The 17,541-nt window shown below is 43.0% G+C and overlaps 1 protein-coding gene across 6 annotated transcripts in view; it reads left to right on the forward strand.

Annotated features, from left to right (window-relative positions):
- Window positions 1-11,598, forward strand: part of Ankrd17 (ankyrin repeat domain 17) — a 130,497-nt gene extending 118,899 nt beyond the window's left edge. For 5 of the 6 annotated variants that reach the window (XM_004665353.3, XM_045130221.1, XM_045130225.1 and 2 more), the window contains 4 exons: window positions 1,642-1,890; window positions 2,466-2,644; window positions 4,763-4,927; window positions 10,193-11,598. In XM_004665353.3, coding sequence (XP_004665410.2) covers window positions 1,642-1,890; window positions 2,466-2,644; window positions 4,763-4,927; window positions 10,193-10,252 — 653 coding nt within the window. In that variant the 3' untranslated portion in view covers window positions 10,253-11,598. The remainder of the gene's footprint in view (window positions 1-1,641; window positions 1,891-2,465; window positions 2,645-4,762; window positions 4,928-10,192) is intronic. The other variant, XM_045130224.1, reaches the window with a different exon arrangement.
- Window positions 11,599-17,541: the final 5,943 nt, after the last annotated feature.

Raw genomic sequence — 17,541 nt, forward strand, 5'->3', positions numbered from 1 at the left:
GAAGTAGACAATACTGTCTCTGGCTCCCAGCTGTTGTGTGTATATGGGGGGGCGGGTGAGGGATCCACTTTCAAAAAGTTTTAATTTTGAAATAATTAATTCTCAAATTACAGTATTAGAATGTAACTTCTGACTGTTTTTTGTTGTTTGTTTTTCGAGGTAGGGTCTCACTCCAGCTCAGGCTGACCTAGAATTTCCTATGTAGTTTTTGGGTGGCGTCAAACTCACGGCTATCCTACTATCTCTGTTTCCCAAGTGCTGGGATTAAAGATGTGCACCACCACGCTCGGCTAATTTCTAACTCTTATACTCTGTAATATCAATAGAATTTCAAGTTTTTTTTAACTATTTATTTTGCATTTATTTGTTTAGTGGTGCTCTGGGGCGGAGTCTAGGTATCCTGAACAAAAGTCTTGTGGTCTGCCACTGAGCCACATCCCCACGCCACTCCCCCTTAACCCCTGCTACCTTGTACCTACTTTTGTGCGTGCAGCTACTAAGCAGAAAGATGGGTACCTTTGCAAAAGTGTAACTATTGCTAGGCATGGTGGTACATACTTTTAATCCCAGCACTTGGGAGGCAGAGGTAGGAAGATAAGTGTGAGTTCGAGGCTACTCTGAAACTATGTAGTGAATTCCAGGTCAGCCTGAGCTTAGAGCAAGACTACCTTAAAAAAAAAAAAAAAAAAAAAAAGCATAATGGCTGGGCATGGTGGCGCCTGCCTTTTAATCCCAGCACTTGGGAGGCAGAGTTAGGAGGATTGCCATGAGTTCCAGGCCACCCTGAGACTACTAGTGAATTCTAGGTCAGCCTGAGCCTGAGTGAGACCCTGCCTAAAAAAATAAAAAAGTATACTGATCATGTTGGGCCAGATAGGACATGGCTATAATCCCAGCTACCATGGAGGCTGAGGCAAATAATTGCCAAAAGTTTGAGACCAGCCTGGACTACTTACTTAGTTCCAGGCATCCTGGGCTATAACATGAGATGTGTCTCAGGCACACAGATAGATATCTACACAATATGAATACCACATGCTTTTTGTCTACCTTTAAAGCTCATCTACCCTAAACAGCACAACAAAGCAGACTCATCTGTTATCTGAATAATACCGTGTCTTTTAAAGCTTCAGCAGTCATAAGAAAGAATTGTACAAAATACTTTAAGCCAAACGGGAACTGAGCATTTAGAATGTGTGTGCCCTTGTGTGTGTACTCAGGAGGCCGAGGTAAGGGGATCTCTGAGTTCAGGACAGCCTGGCGCCTCACTTGCAGGAATCTTCTGCTGCACCCTGCCAAGTACTGGGGCTGTGGGTGTTCACCAACACATCCAATTTAAGTGTTACTTTTAAAACACAGGGGGAATTATTTTGGTCAGAGAGAAAGGACCAGTAAGAAGAGAAACGGGGAGTCATGCAGGACAGAGGGTGAGAACAAAGTGTGATGTTATACATGTATGACAACGTCATAATGAAATGTATTTCTTTAATGAGAACCAAAAATTAATTTAAAAATATTCTTATATTTCAGCTTTCCTCTGAGAATACAGTTTTAAGATGTCTTCAGAATTTAAGATTGGTTGTACAAAATTAGATATGCTATAGGTGACGTGTATTCTATTTCAAAATATCTCTTCTCCAGATTCTCCCACACAGTCAGTATCCTCTGGAGTTCGTGCACCATCTCCTGCCCCAGCATCAGGACCATTAGGGTCCGAAAAGCCCAGCAATGTCTCTCAGGACAGGAAAGTTCCAGTCCCCATTGGGACTGAACGTTCTGCTCGCATCAGGCAAACTGGAACTTCAGCTCCGTCTGTTATTGGGAGTAATTTGTCCACATCTGTGGGGCACAGTGGCATCTGGTCCTTTGAAGGGATTGGTGGCAATCAAGGTATGAAGTTACCTTCCTACTACAAATCAAGTTTAAGTATTTAGCTATATTATATTAAATCACGATTTCATAAGATTTGTATGCCTCCCTCTTCACTTAGAGTCTTGACTCACTTGTAGCTCTGCTCCCTTACAATTTTGTCCATTGCATTTATTCATCTTGCTGAAAATCCACTAATGCTTCAAACTCATTATGTACCTGAAGCTGGCCTTGAACTTCTCATTCCTCCTGCCTTTATCTCCCAAATGTTGGGTTGCAGGCATGAACTATTATGCCTGGTGCAAGCATGTTCTTTTTTTTTTTTTTTTTGTTTCATCATATTAAGATGTAATCATTTCCTTTGATGTATGTAGGCTTTAATTTTAGCTTTAATTTTCTTTTCTTATATTTCATAGGACTGTTCACTAGGCTATTAAATCACTATGTACAAACTGGAAATGCTATCTTAAATATATGAAAGTGGGATGTTCTGAAAAAATCTAGATGAATGTGAATTTTGATAGAAAAATACCGTCTTTTGCTGCCTAATAATGTTAAATATTACAGTTTTTGTTTCTGCCTCTCTTTTCCCTTAGACAAAGTAGACTGGTGTAACCCTGGGATGGGAAACCCTATGATTCACAGGCCAATGTCTGACCCAGGAGTGTTTTCACAACACCAGGCAATTGAGCGAGATAGTACGGGGATCGTAACTCCTTCTGGTACATTCCATCAGCATGTTCCTGCAGGATACATGGACTTTCCTAAAGTTGGGGTAATTTAAGCATTTTCTTCCTAAGAATCTTCCTTCACTTCCAAGTAGATGAACATTTGTAAATGCTGGGGCTTTGCAAATACTAGTCGGGATTTCACTACAACACAAATAACAGTGAGTTATTGCAGTTACATGTAGGAGAGTGTTGGTGGTTGTGTGCGGTCTGTAGACTGCCTCAGGTAGCCTGGGCTGGCCTCAGCCTCACTGTGTGGCTACTGCAGGATGGTACATACGCACAGTGCGGCTCCAGTGTGGCTTCCTGCACCGCTTCCCCTTGCTGAGACTGCGGCCAGGCCAGCAGGCCTGCCTGTAGAGCAGCGCGTGTTGCTGTAGTCATTTCTCTCTCTCTCTCTGTTTTTCGAGGTCTCACTCTAGTGCAGGCATTTATTGAAGATAAAAGTAGGGCTGGAGAGATGGCTAACCCATTAAGGAAGGCATTATAAGGATCCAGGTTCAATTCCCCAGTACCCATGTAAGCCAGTTGGTAGCCCATGCGTCTAAAGTTCATTTGCAGTGGCTGGAGGCCCTTGTGCACCTATGTTCTCTTGTTCGTTCTCGTTCTCTCTCTCTCTCATAAATTAAAAATAAATAAAAGCGAATTTGCTTACCAGGTGGATATGCTTGCAATTTGTACATTTGTGCATTAAATCTTGGGTGAATAGTTGATTCTGTGACAGAACATCTTCAGCATTTCTTAGAGTTGATTAATACTTTTATTATCAGCAATGCTGTGAACCCATTTCAAATAAATACATAGTATAACAGAAGCATGTTTAGGGCCATGTCAGAAATTGTTGAAAGTTTTATCATAATCTCAAGCCAAAATTCATTGAAAGATTTTTTTTTTGGACGGGGTGCATTTTCAAGATAAGGACTCACTCTGTAGTGGCTTTAGTGGCTTTTGAACTCATGGCAATCCTCCTACCTCAACCTCCCAAGTGCTGGGATAAAAGGCATGTGCCACCATGCCTGGTTTCATTGAAAGTTTTTTTTTTTTTTAATTATTTGCAAAAAGAGAAAGAGAGACATTGAGATTGAGAGAGAGAATATATGGGCATGCCAGGGCCTCTTGTTGTTGCAAATGAACTCCAGATGCATGTTCCATTTTGTGTATCTCTCTTTACATGGGTACTGGAGAACTGAACCTGGATCATCAGGCTTTGTGAGCAAGGGTCTCACTGTGTAGCCCTGGCCATGTTAGAACTCACTTTGTAGACTGCCCTTAGACTTGGCCTCCCAAGTGCTTTTTTCTCCCCCAAGTGTTTTTATGTTGGTTTGCTTTTAAGCAGAGTTCCACTTCATAGCCCTTGCAAGTGCGTGAGAGAGATGTGTGGATGTTCATCTGTGTGTGCAACTGTGTGTGTGTGTGTGTGTGTGTGTGTGTGTGAGAGAGAGAGAGAGAGAGAGAGAGAGAGAGAGAGAGGGGGATGGTGTGGATGTTCATTTGTGGGAGCAAGTGCATGCACCTGGAGGCAGAGATCATTGTGGGGTATCTTCCTGTGTCACTCTTCACCTCACTCTTTCTGTTGTTTGTTTTTGTGAGGTATCTCACACTAGCTATGTAGTCTCAAGGTGGTTTCAAACTCATGGCGATCCTCCTACCTCTGCCTCCTGACAGCTGGCATCAAAGGTGTGTGCCACCACACTTGGCTCCACCTTTCTCTGTGAGACAAGGTCCTGTACTAGCTCCCTGCTCCATGAGACTAGCTCGACACTGGTTTTCTGTCTCTGCTCCCCAGCACTGGGGTCACAGGCTCACACTACTGCACCAAGCATTTTGTCTGGCTTCTGGGGATCTGAACTTGGGTCTCTTGCAGGGCAAGCATGCTTTTTATTTAATTAACTTAATTTACTTACTTGAAAGAGGCAGAGCAAGAGAGAAATAATGTGCACACCAGGGCCTTCAGTCACTGCAAACGAACTCCAGGCACATGCACCCCCTTGTGCATTTGGCTAACGGGGGTACTAGGGAATGGAACCTGGGTCTTTTGGCTTTGTAGGCAAACGCCTTAACCAGTAAGCCATCTCTCTAGCCCCAGGGCAAGCACTTTAATCACTGACCCATCTAATCAGCCAAAGAAAAATAACTTGAATTTTAATGTTTTATTTGTATTTAAGGGTATGCCTTTCTCTGTGTATGGGAACGCAGTGATTCCTCCAGTAGCACCCATCCCTGATGGGACTGGAGGAGCCATCTTCAGTGGCCCTCATGCTGCAGACCCTTCTTGGAACTCACTGATAAAGATGGTGTCAAGCTCCACAGAAAATAATGGTCCTCAAACGGTAAGGCTGGGTATTCAGCAAATAGCCATTTGTGTGGTGCTGAAGAAGTACAAAGACCTAAGGGCAAAGGCCAGTCAGGGAGCAAAAGTCTGTTAGGAACAGGACTGGGAGAGGAAACTGGGCATGGCTGGTATATATCCGAAACAAACGAGGGTCCTTCCGAAGGTAGTAGTTTGTTTTAGACTGGAATTATGGACAGTAGTCACCACCTGGATTATGCTGCAGCAGAGGGAAGTGAAGGAATTGAAGTTGCAAAGTGATTCTCATGTAAATTGATGTGGTGGCCTACACCTTTAGTCTCGCATTCTGGAGGTAGAGGTAGGAGGATCACTGTGAGTTCCTGTTCAGCCTGGGCTAGAGTAAGGCCCTATCTCAACAAAAGAAAACAACAACAAAAGTACTGTGACAAAACTATATATATTCAGGCTGGATATACGGCTCAGTGAGTGTTTAAGGCACTTTCCTGCAAAGCCTAACAACTCTGGTTCTGTTCTCTAGTACCCACATAAAGCCAGATAGACAAGGTGGTGCATGTTTCTTAGTTCATATGCAGTGGCTAGAAGTGATAGCATGTCCATTCACATTTTTTCTCTCCCCCTCTCCCTTTCCCTCTTCCTCCCACTCTCTCTTAAAGTATTTTTTAATTTAATATTTTTAAGTTTTTATTTATTTAAGAGGGGGAGAGAGAGAGAGAGAATGGGCATGCCAGGGCCTCTTGTTGCTACAAATGAATTCCAGACACATGCAGCATTTGTGCATCTGGCTTACATAGGTCCTGGGGAATCGAACCAGGGTTCTTTGGCTTTGCAGGCAAGTGTCTTAACTGCTAAGCTATCTCTCCAGCCCAACATATTTTTAAAAACTACATATAACTGAAAAGTTACAGAAATAGTTGCATACTTGTGTAGGTTTTTGTATTGGGTGGGAGCAGGGTCATGCTACGCAGCTCTTGCTGTCACGGTGCTCAGTGTGTAGTGTTGGCTGACCCCGAACTGAAGAAAACCCTTTCACCCCAGTCTCTCTAATGCTGGGATTATAGGTATGACCCACATGCATAGCTGATATTTACACTGTCACTTAACTTTGGCTGAAGTAACTTTCACTGACTGAAGTCCTTCTACAACTCTACAGTGTGTGCTCAGGTAACTGGTTTTAAAAATTGGAAAGAGGGGCTGGAGAGATGGCTTAGCGGTTAAGCACTTGCCTGTGAAGCCTGAGGACCCCGGTTCAAGGCTCTGTTCCCCAGGTCCCACGTTAGCCAGATGCACAAGGGGGTGCACACGTCTGGAGTTCGTTTGCAGAGGCTGGAAGCCTTGGCGTGCCCATTCTCTCTCTCTCTCCCTCTAACTGCCTTTCTCTCTGTGTCTGTCACTCTCAAATAAATAAATACATTTAAAAAAAAATTGGAAAGAGGACTAAATGTTGTCTAATAGTGACATCTGCATATGACTTGTAATAGCTAAAGTTAATTGAGCTTAAAGGAATTGTTACCTTTATAAAAGTCTTTGTTTAAGCACACACACACAAAAAAAAAAAATTGGAAAGAGGGTCTAAACAGATGGCTTAGCGGTTAAGCTCTTGCCTGTGAAGCCTAAGGACCATGGTTCGAGGCTTGATTTCCCCAGGACCCACGTACGCCAGATGCACAAGGTGGCATATGTGTCTGGAGTTGTTTGCAGTGGCTGGAGGCCCTTGTGTGCCCGTTCTCTCTCTCTCTTTCTCTCTCCCCCTTTCTTTGTCTCTCTCAAATAAATAAACAAGATTTTTAAAAATTGGAAAGAGTATCACATCTTAGGGTCACAGGAGGTAAGAAACAACAGAAGTAATCCAGCACCTGGTGGTAATCTCAAAGTGCTAGTTTACTCACTGGCATGTGGGGGCTGTTTCTCTTTGTTCTTTCTTAGGATGTTGCATTTTTTTTTCTAGTTTTCTGCAGCATTGTCTCATGTTAACCAGGCTGACCTTAAACTAATGCAATAGCTCAAGACAACCTTGAAGTCCTGATCTTACCTCCCAGATGTTGGAATTACAGGCTTGTGCCACCATACCTGGCTGAATGTTGCAAAATGAATGAAATTTAGTTGCTTCAGTCCATAGTTTCTACATCTTTTGCAGTCAGGTTTGCATTGCTGGTAGAAATCCCCCCAACCAAGAACAGCTTGTGGGGAAAAAAAGAGGTTTATTTTGGCTTACAGGCTCGAGGGGAAGCTCCTTGATGTCAGGGAAAACGATGGCATGAGCAGAGGGTGGACATCACCCTCTGGCCAACATCGGGTGGACAATAGCAAGAGAGTGTGCCAAACTCTGTCATGGGGACACTGGCTATATTACCCATAAGCCCGCCCCCAGCAATACATTGCCTCCAGGAGGCATTAATTCCCAAATCTCCATCAGCTGGGTACCCAGCATTCAGAACACCTAGGTTTATGGAGGACGCCAGAATCAAACCACCATATTCCTCCCCTGGTCGCTATAAACTGATAATCACACATGATGTAAAATATAGTGCATTCATCCAACTTTAAAAGTCCCCATAGTTTTTATCAATCTCAATGATGTTCAAACATACCCATAGTCAAAGATCTTTTTTTTTTAAATTTTTATTAATATTTTCCATGATTATAAAATATATCCCATGGTAATTCCCTCCCTCCCCACCCCCACACTTTCCCATTTGAAATTCCATTCTCCATCATATTACCTCCCCATTACAATCATTGTAATTACATATATACAATATCAACCTATTAAGTATCCTCCTCCCTTCCTTTCTCCACCCTTTATGTCTCCTTTTCAACTTACTGGCCTCTGCTACTAAGTATTTTCATTCTCACGCAGAAGCCCAGTCATCTGTAGCTAGGATCCACATATGAGAGAGAACATGTGGCGCTTGGCTTTCTGGGCCTGGGTTACCTCACTTAGTATAATACTTTCCAGGCCCATCCATTTTTCTGCAAATTTCATAACTTCATTTTTCTTTACCGCTGAGTAGAACTCCATTGTATAAATGTGCCACATCTTCATTATCCACTCATCTGTTGAGGGACATCTAGGCTGGTTCCATTTCCCAGCTATTATAAATTGGGTTAAAAAGCAGTATCCTACAATTTGTTGTCTCCAAGAAACTCACCTTTCTACAAAGGATAGACATTATCTTAGGGTGAAAGGTTGGAAGATGGTGTTTCAAGCAAATGGGCCTAGAAAACAAGCAGGGGTTGCTATCCTAATATCAAAGATCTTTTAACTGAGCCATAATACAAAAAATTCCCCTCAAAACCCATAATAACACAGAATAAACATTCACACTGCAAAAGATGGCACTGGGCATAGCAAAAAAATATTCAACCAATACAAGATTTAAAACAGGAAGGGTAAACCTCAAACTCTGTAGCTTCAAGTCCAACAACTCTAGTCAGTGACAAATCTCTAAGTCTGATAATTTTTATGTGTGTGTGTGTGTGTGTATATATATATATTTCATAATCAACATCTATGATATAAAAAATATCCATGGTAATCCCCTCCCTCCCCCCACTTTTCCCTTTGGAACTCCACTCTCCGTCATGTCCTCTCCCACTCTCAGTCAGTCTTTTATTTTGATGTCATCATCTTTTCCTCCTATTATGATGGTCTTGTGTAGGTAGTATTGGTAACTAACCAGCAACAAGTCTGGAGTTCCAATTCCACCCCTCCAGCTAAGCTACTCACAGTCCTGGAAGACTTTATTGGGGCTGGCAGCTTTCCTTAGCAGCCATCTCGTGGTCCCAGCATCTCCACTGGGTCTCCACTGCAATCCACAGTCCATCCTTCTGGGCCCCATTGGGTCTCCATGCAGGCATCTAACAAACCTGCTTCACACTGCCCATGGCCATTTCCAAAACACAAGACTGTTGCAAACTCAGTGACCCTCTCTTTCCTGCATTTCATATAATCCACAATACCAGGTAGGGTGCCAACTTATTAATACGGGGGGAGGGGATAAAGCAGACTTTGAAGAACAGGACACACCTTAAGCACTCAGGCCCCTTCAAAAGAGTCTACATTTTTCCTGTTGCCCCAGTGCAGGTCAGCTGGCCCAGTCTCGATGGATGTAATCTCTCCATTTCAGTTGAATGGGCATCAGTTTGCCCAAAGGTGTTTTCTTTTTTTTTTTTTCTTTATCTGTGCCATCCCTCTGCTTACCCCAATTCATATCTACACAAAGCAACCCTGCACAACTTGGGACATGGCATAACAGCCAGCTTCTCATGCAAACTGCTAGCCTAGTTCAAGCAAAGCTCTTTCTCACTGTCGTAAGCCAAACCTCATAGGCCATAGTTCTTACTGCATTCAGGTCTTTAAACTCTGACCAGAATAGTCCATCAAGCTGTACTTACAGCACTGCAAGGCATCTCTTAGGCCAAGCTTTCAAATCCTTCCACACTCCTCTTGAAAATCAGCTCCAAAAGGACAAAGCCACACAATCAGGTGTCTAGCAGCAATGACACTACTCTTGGTACCAACTTTACCGTTATAGTCTGGTTCCCATTGCTGGCAGAAATCACCCAACCAAGAACAGCTTGTGGGACAAAAGAAGTTTATTTTGGCTTACAGTCTTAAGGGGGAAGCTCTGTGATGGCAGGAAAAATGATGGCATGAGCCAGAGCATGGATATCAATGGTCAACATAAGGTGGACATCAAGATGGCTTGGGGAAACTGGCTATAACATCCATAAGGCTGCCCCCAACAATACACTACCTCCAGGAGGTGTTAATTCCCAGATCTATCAGCTGGGAACCTAGCATTCAGAACACCTAGATTTATGGGTGACACCTGAATCAAACTACCACAACCTCATTAGTTGTTTTTTTTTTTTTAAATAATTTTTATTTATTTATTTATTTGACACAGAGAGAGAATGAATGAATGAATGGGTGCACCAGGGCCTCCAGCCACTACAAACATACTCCAGATGCATGTGCCCCCTTGTGCATCTGGCTAATGTGGGTCTTGGGGAATCGATCCTGGGTCCTTTGGCTTTGCAGGCAAACACCTTAACCACTAAGTCATCCCTCCAGCCCCATCAGTAGTTCTTTTGTTTGTTTGCTTTTGTTTTTTGAGGTTGGCTAAGCTGGCCTTGAACTCACAAGAATGCTCCTATGATTGCCTCCCTATTGTTGGAATTAAAGGCATATCCCATTACGCCCATCAGTTTTTAAAAGTTTCTGTATCACTAGCATATGTTCAATGTGTATTTAATGAAATATATGCTCTTGTTTTCCTAGGTGTGGACTGGACCCTGGGCGCCTCACATGAACAGTGTGCACATGAACCAGCTGGGCTGAGGAGGGTCTACTTGTTAGCCTGCAGATTCCTTTTCATTCAGAGGAAATCACAAGTGGCCGAAAAAAAAATTTTTATGCTCCCAAATCATTCTACTGATGTGCTTGACTGAAGTGTGTAGGCTTTTTGCAGAAGAACTTACTAACTGACCTATTTTCTGTGAACATTTGTGACTGCCCATTCCCCATCATCATCCGTTTTACTTTAGTTAGCCTTTTTCTTATCAATTTTCTTTTCTTCCCCTCTTCCCCTTTGGACATAACTTTCTGTTGAAGCTGTTCCTTGGCTGGTTGATTTTAGTACTGTAAACTGCTTCTGAGCAAACACGGAAATTTAGCAGAATTATGTAAACTTGATCCTGAAGTTTTAGAATGGCAAATAAATGTACGATTGTTTACATAACAGAAAAGGCTTAAGCAGAAAGTAAATTTCAGTATGTCAGTATAGAGGCTCTACTTCACGTAGGTTTAAATTAATGTGAGACATGTCCCTTCATGCTCGGAGTCTGGGTGTCTCCTACGTGCATTAAACTATTAATCAGCATCCTTTTTTCTACTTGTGTAATTGAAGCAGAAAGTACAACGGAGGGCATTATCAGTGGACGTCTCCCTGTGCTAGCTTTTAAAATACCCATCTTGCTTCCTTTGGGGCTCACTTGTAGCAAGGCACATAGAAGAAATTTCTGACTTTTCCATGTCTGTTCCATCCTCACAGTTAGCACTAATACTCTTGTCTTCAGTTTCTTCTCTCCTTACCTTTGCCTCCATTACCAAGAAGATTCTCTTGCTTGATAGTGAAAAAAACAAAAAGGAATCCTGTAAGGGTTGATTTTCACTGAAATGGCTGCTACACAGGAAGAGGGAGTATCTCGGTGTGGCCAGGCTCTTAACAGCCACAAAGCACCGAGAATTGTTTAAGACACTTCAAAGCCACCACTGTTCCCAGTCAGCACAGCACAGACAAGCTCGCAACATACTGTTTGGTTAAACAATTCGTGTATTTTACATTGGATAGTAACTGATTCTTCACGTGACTTTCTAGTCATACAGAGTCAGCATGAATACTTCCTTTCTTGGTGACTGGTGGGAAGCATCTTGTTTCTTCAGTGTGAAAGGCTCTCGCTCTCTGTACCATCACTCCCAGTGCAAAGGATGAACAGCTAACGGGCCAAGTCATAAAAGAAGTTTGGGTTTGTCATTAAGACAATTTGTGGTATATACATGAATACCCAGATTACAAAATAAAGTCTCCATTTAACCTGTTGATATGTGATTCAGGGCCACACTAAACTACTCAGTGGGATTTATATATTCCATCCACTTGAAACAATAAACAATAATGTATCCAAGAATGTGTCCTGCCCTGTCTGCTGTGGAATGACAAGTTCATGTGGTTGAAATATAACAAAGTAAGCAAGCATAAATATGAAGTAACATATATATCAATTTGTCTTCCTTTAATTAGATAACAAAATTTCATCCTGGTAAAACATAAACTAAGTTCAGATGAATCACACAGAGTTAACAATATTAATGTGGTTCCTTGACTGTTAAGATAAATGATTTCTTGCCAAGGCCAAGGTGGTTTCTCAGACACATCCACACATTTCTGAACACACCTACACTTCCATGTTTTAATCAGGAGAACTTAGAGCTTTGGTTTTCTACCTGTAGTTAATGTGCCCATATTTGAAGGAAAAAACTGAAAGATGCAAAATATATAGCTGTGAAGTAAAATAACATCACTTTACTAAGGAAAGGGTGTAATAATGGTAATATCACCCACCTAACAGTATTTTATATATATATTTTATATATAATATATATTTTTTATATATATAGGGTTATTTTCTACTTAACCATAATCAAACACTACTCCATATTTACTACAACACATGCATTGCTTCACTAAAGAAGATTTTTTTATTCATTTGAGAGCGAGCAAGCGAGAATGGGTGCACCAGGGCCGCCAGCCACCGCAAATGAACTCCAGGTATATGTGCCATCTTGTGCATCTGACTTACGTGGGTCCTGGGGAATCGAGCCTTATGATGGTCGCGTGTAGGTTGTGTCAGGCACTGTGAGGTCATGGATATCCAGGCCATTTTATGTCTGGAGGGAGCACGTTGTACGGAGTCCTATCCTTTGGCTTTTAACATTCTTTCTGCCACCTCTTCACAATAGACCCTGACAGCCTTGGAAGGTGTGATAAAGATATTCAAGTACTAAGCACTCCAGCCACTTCTTTCCAGCACCATGATGCTTTATGAGTCATCCCAAGGTCACTGCCATCTGAAAAGAGAAGATTCTCTACCAAAAGTGAGAGTAGTATTAATATAAGGGCATGAACATTAAGAGAAGTGCTTACTGGGCAGTTTGATAGCATATACATTTAGCCAAACAGCAACAGACATTACACCCCTAGGGCTCATGACTACCCCTGGTTTAAGTTTTCAGTAAGGGATGTCTTCCCTCCCATTGAGTGGGCTTCCAGTCCACTTAGAGGGCAGTTGGTTTCCACCATGACAGACATGCTACCATTGCACCCATTGGCTCATTTGGCCTGGCTGGCCAAATACAAGGCTTTCAGTGTCCACTGTTGTTGAGTATCTTCATTGGTGTTTTCTCTTCCTCCCATTGAACTACATGCAGAATGGTTTCTTCCAGCTTTCTGTCAGCTGGTCTACATGGAGGAGGTAATCAGCTAAATGATTTTATTTTTAAAACATTTTAAAAATTAACTTGTGAGTGCACACACACAAGCCAGGTTGTCTTGTGCTGCAAATAAATGCCCATCAGGCTTTATGTGGGTGGCTGGGGAATTGAGCCCGGGCCAACCGGCTTCAAGTGTCTTTAACTATGGAGTCATCTTCCTAGCCCCTGAAATTATTTGTCAGCTCCAATATTTGCATGGTCTTTTTTCAAAATAATTCATTGGCAACTTACAGACAATAAACTAATTCCCTCCCCTTCCCCACTTTCCCCTTCACAACTCCACTTTCCATCATATCCCCTTCCTCTCCTTTGGTCTCTTATTTTGATGCCATTGTCTTTTTCTCCTATTAGGGTCTTGTGAAGGTATTGCTAGGTACTGAGAGGTCATGAATACAAAGCCAATTTATTTTTTTAATGTTTATTTATTTATGTGAGAGAGAGTAAGAGGCAAAGAGAGGGAGAGAGCCAGCAGCCAGCCACTGCAAACAACCTCCAGATACTTGCGTCACCTTGTGCATCTGGCTTATGTGAGTCCTGGGGAATCGAACCTGAGTCCTTTGGCTTTGCAGGCAGCTGTCTTAACCGCTAAGCCATCTTTCCAGCCTCAAAGCCAATTTCTGTCTGGACAGTTACATTGTAAGAAGTTGGTACCCTTTCTCTGGCTCTTACGTTCTGCCACCTCTTCAGCAATGGACCCTGAACCTTGGAGGGTGTGATAGAGATGTCTCAGTGCTGGACACTCCTCTCACTTCTCAGCACTATGTTGCTGGGCCATCCCAGTGGTCATTGCCATCTGAAAAGAGAAATTTCTCTAACCAAATGTGAGAGTAGCATTAATATATGAATATGAACTTTAAATGTAGTGCTTTCAGGGCAGTATGGTGAGCATAATATATGCAGTTAGCCAGGCAAGAACAGGCTTTACACCCTTAAGGCTCATGACCTCCCCTGCCATAAGCTTTTGATTAGGTTTTCAGTATCAGACATGTGTTCTCCCATAGAGCAGGCCTTCAGTCAAGTTAGAGAGCAGTTGGTTTCCCCCAGAGCAGACGTGCCAGTATTCCATTTGGTCATTTGGCCTATCTGGCCAAACTTGAGGCTTCCATTGTCCACTGTTTTCACTGCTGACAACTTCTGTCTCCCACAGGGCTGCATGCAGTGCAGTTGGCTGATCCACAGGGAGAAGGCTTTCTGCTCAGCACCAGCTTGGTTTCTCAGTGACCTTGCTGCCCAGGCACGTGAAGTCTTCAGCAATAGGGTCTTATTATCTGTTACTCGTGGGAAAGCAAGGGCTTTGGCAATAGCTTGTAATGTTTTGGAGGCATCAGGGAACTCTCTGGCCAACAACTCACTTGAAGTTATCCCATCCCTGGCACTGAAAATTTTCTAGTAGCAATCTCTGGCTTCTAGATGTGCCATTATCCAAAAAAGTAGTTTTCATTTGTTTTACTCAGAATATCTTAAGTTTTGATTGACCCTCCCCCCACCCTTCTCATAATTTTTTCCCCTGGCCTCCCTTAGGCCATTTCACTCCCCGTAATCTGTTCTTCCAATTACATATGTACAATATCATCCCCTCAAGTCCTTCCCTTTCTTCCCTCCTTATAGCCTTTTTCTAGTTCACTTGCCTCTACTACCAATTTCTGGTTCCAGCTCACACAAAAGTCAACATTTGTAGCTAGGATCCACATATGAGAGAAAACATGCGACGTCTGGCTTTCTGGGCCTGGGTTACCTCACGTGCTATACTCCTTTCCAGATCCTGCATGGACTCTTATACTGTGCTGTGCAACTAAAAAGATACTGCAGCATTGAGTGTAAAACTTATAAGTATTGATGACACTTCAGTTTTGTGTTGGAATTTACTAATAGTTCCTCTAATATTCTCCAAGTAAGAAAGCAAGTTCTGATTATCCGATAATATGGGTTAAGGAATGCTTTTGTATCTAGATATGCAAACTTAGCATAAACCAGGTTTTATGTGAGCCGTTAATCCCAACCTTAGGAGGCAGATAGGAGGTTCAATGTGAGTGAGATCAAGGCCAGCCTAAGACTTACATAGTGAATTCCAGGTCAGCTTGAACTAGAGTGAGGACCTACCTCAATATTAGCATGAATTTAGATCAGAAGAGCATTAGCATGCAGAGAATACTTGTTTGTGGGGGTCATGTATGTGTGTACAGTGTACATGTGGAGGTCAGAGGCCAATCTCAGGGTGTTGGTCCAGTCCTCCACCTTCTTAGAGACAGATTCTCTTATTTTGCCACTGGGAAGGCCTTTCTAGCTGGCCCATGAATGACAGGATTGCTATGGGTATGCTGGAATTAGAGATAACATACACTTTGTATGCATCTTTGTGTGGGTGTTTGGGATCAAGCTCAGGTCAGCAAGCTTGCAGAGCAAGGACTTTTAGCCACTGAGCCATCCTCCCTTGTAAGGCAGTGTCATATGTAGCCTAGGCTGGCCTTGACCTCACTATGTAACTAAGGATGTTCCTGCCTCTACCTCCCAAATGGGTATTACAGGTATGTGTCATCATTGGCATTTTTAAAGTTGTTCGTGGTGATACGTTTCTTTCTGTTCTGAGACAATTTTTGAGCTCATGAGTGTCCTATCTCAGTCTCTCTGGTGCTGACATCATAAGCATGTGCTACGCCTGACTGGTGTTTTGAAGGCAGGCCCTAGGCTGGCCTTGGATATACAGGCATCTGCCTCAGTGGATTTCAAGCACTCACCACCAGGTAGTGCAAGGGTACATTTTATTTATTTATTTGAGGAAGAGAGGAAATGGATGTGTCAGGGCCTCCAGTTGCTGCGAAGGAACTCCAGACACATGCACCACCTTGTGCATCTGGCGTCTGTCTTGGGGAGTTGAACCTGGGTCCTTTCGCTTTGCAGGTAAGCGCTGTAAGTGCTAAGCCATGTCCATCCCCCAAAACATACTTTTTAGTTATATGAGAGAAAGAGAGAGAGAAAAAATGGGTTCTCCAGGGCCTGTAACCACTGCAGATTCCTGACATATGTGCCACCTTTGCATCTGGCATATGGGTTCTAGGGGCTTGAACTTGGGTCATTAGGTTTGGCAGGCAAACGCCTTAACAACTAAGCCATCTCTCCACCCCCCACTTTTTTTGTGTTTTTTTCAAGGTAGGGTCTCGCTCTAGCCCAGGATGACCTGGAATTCACTATGGAGGCTCAGACTGGCCTCAAACTCACACTTATCCTACCTCTGCCTCTTGTGTCCTGCTACCATACCTGGCTAGAATATACTTTTTAAAAAATACTTTATTTGCAAGCAGAGAGAGAGAGAGTATAGGTGTGCCACAGCTTCTAGCCACTACAGATGAACTCCAGATGCCTGCACCACCATGTACATCTGGCTTACATGGGTACTGGAGAATCGAATCTGAGTTTTTTTTTTTTAACTTTTTATTTATTTATTTGAGAGTGACAGACACAGAGAAAAAGACAGATAGAGGGAGAGAGAGAGAATGGGCGCGCCAGGGCTTCCAGCCTCTCCAAACGAACTCCAGACGCGTGTGCCCCCTTGTGCATCTGGCTAACGTGGGACCTGGGGAACCGAGCCTCGAACCAGGGTCCTTAGGCTTCACAGGCAAGCGCTTAACCGCTAAGCCATCTCTCCAGCCCCAAGAATACATCTTAAAATGACAGCTTGATTTGTGGATGCAGCTAGCAATAGTCTCAGTCCTTATTCCTCATAACGCTTTTCAGAATGACATCTTAAGAGTGTGAACGGTAGATGGATGTAGTGGTGCATGCTTCTAATCCCAGCACTAGGGAAGCAGTGAGTTCAAGGCCACCGGGACTACATAGTGAATTCCAGGTCAGCCAGGGCTAGAGCGAGACCCTACCTCGAGAAAATACACAAGATTTTGAACTGTATCTTGAAACTTTTGGTTTAGGACTTGTGGACAATAAATCCAGTTTTACTGAAATAAATATAAATTTATAAAGGGTTAGTTTGGCTTAGGATACACATGGATTTGGGGTGCTATAACCATTTAGGCATCCCTGCAAAGCCAAAGGATCCAGGTTTGACTCTCTTAAGAAAAAATTATTTGGGCTGGAGAGATGCCTTAATGGTTAAGGCGCTTGCCTGCAAAGCCAAAGGACCCAGGTTCGACTCCCCAGGACCCACATAAGCCAGAGGCACAAGGGGGCACATGCATGTGGAGTTCATTTGCAGCGGCAGAAGGCCCTGGCGCAACCATTCTCTCTCTACTTGCCTATTTCTGTGTCTCTCTCTGAAATAAATAAAATTTTTAAAAAGTTAAAATATTTGCAAAAAGAAAGGGCTTCTTGCCACTGCAACAAAATCACAAATGCATGTGATGCCACTTTGTGCATCTGGCTTTCCATGGGTACTAGGGACTAAAAATCCAGCCTATCAGGCTTTGCAAGCAAGTGTCCTTAACCAATGAGCCATCTCTCCAGCCCGTAATTATTTAATTTTCTAGTGCTGAGAATTTATCTCAGGCATTCTACCACTATCAGCCCTAGATAGGAATTATAAAATGTTTTGCTGGTAACCCAGGCCGGCTTCGAACTCGTGGCAA

The sequence above is a fragment of the Jaculus jaculus genome, chromosome 11 (assembly GCF_020740685.1).
Source record: "Jaculus jaculus isolate mJacJac1 chromosome 11, mJacJac1.mat.Y.cur, whole genome shotgun sequence".
NCBI classification, from domain to species: domain Eukaryota; kingdom Metazoa; phylum Chordata; class Mammalia; order Rodentia; family Dipodidae; genus Jaculus; species Jaculus jaculus.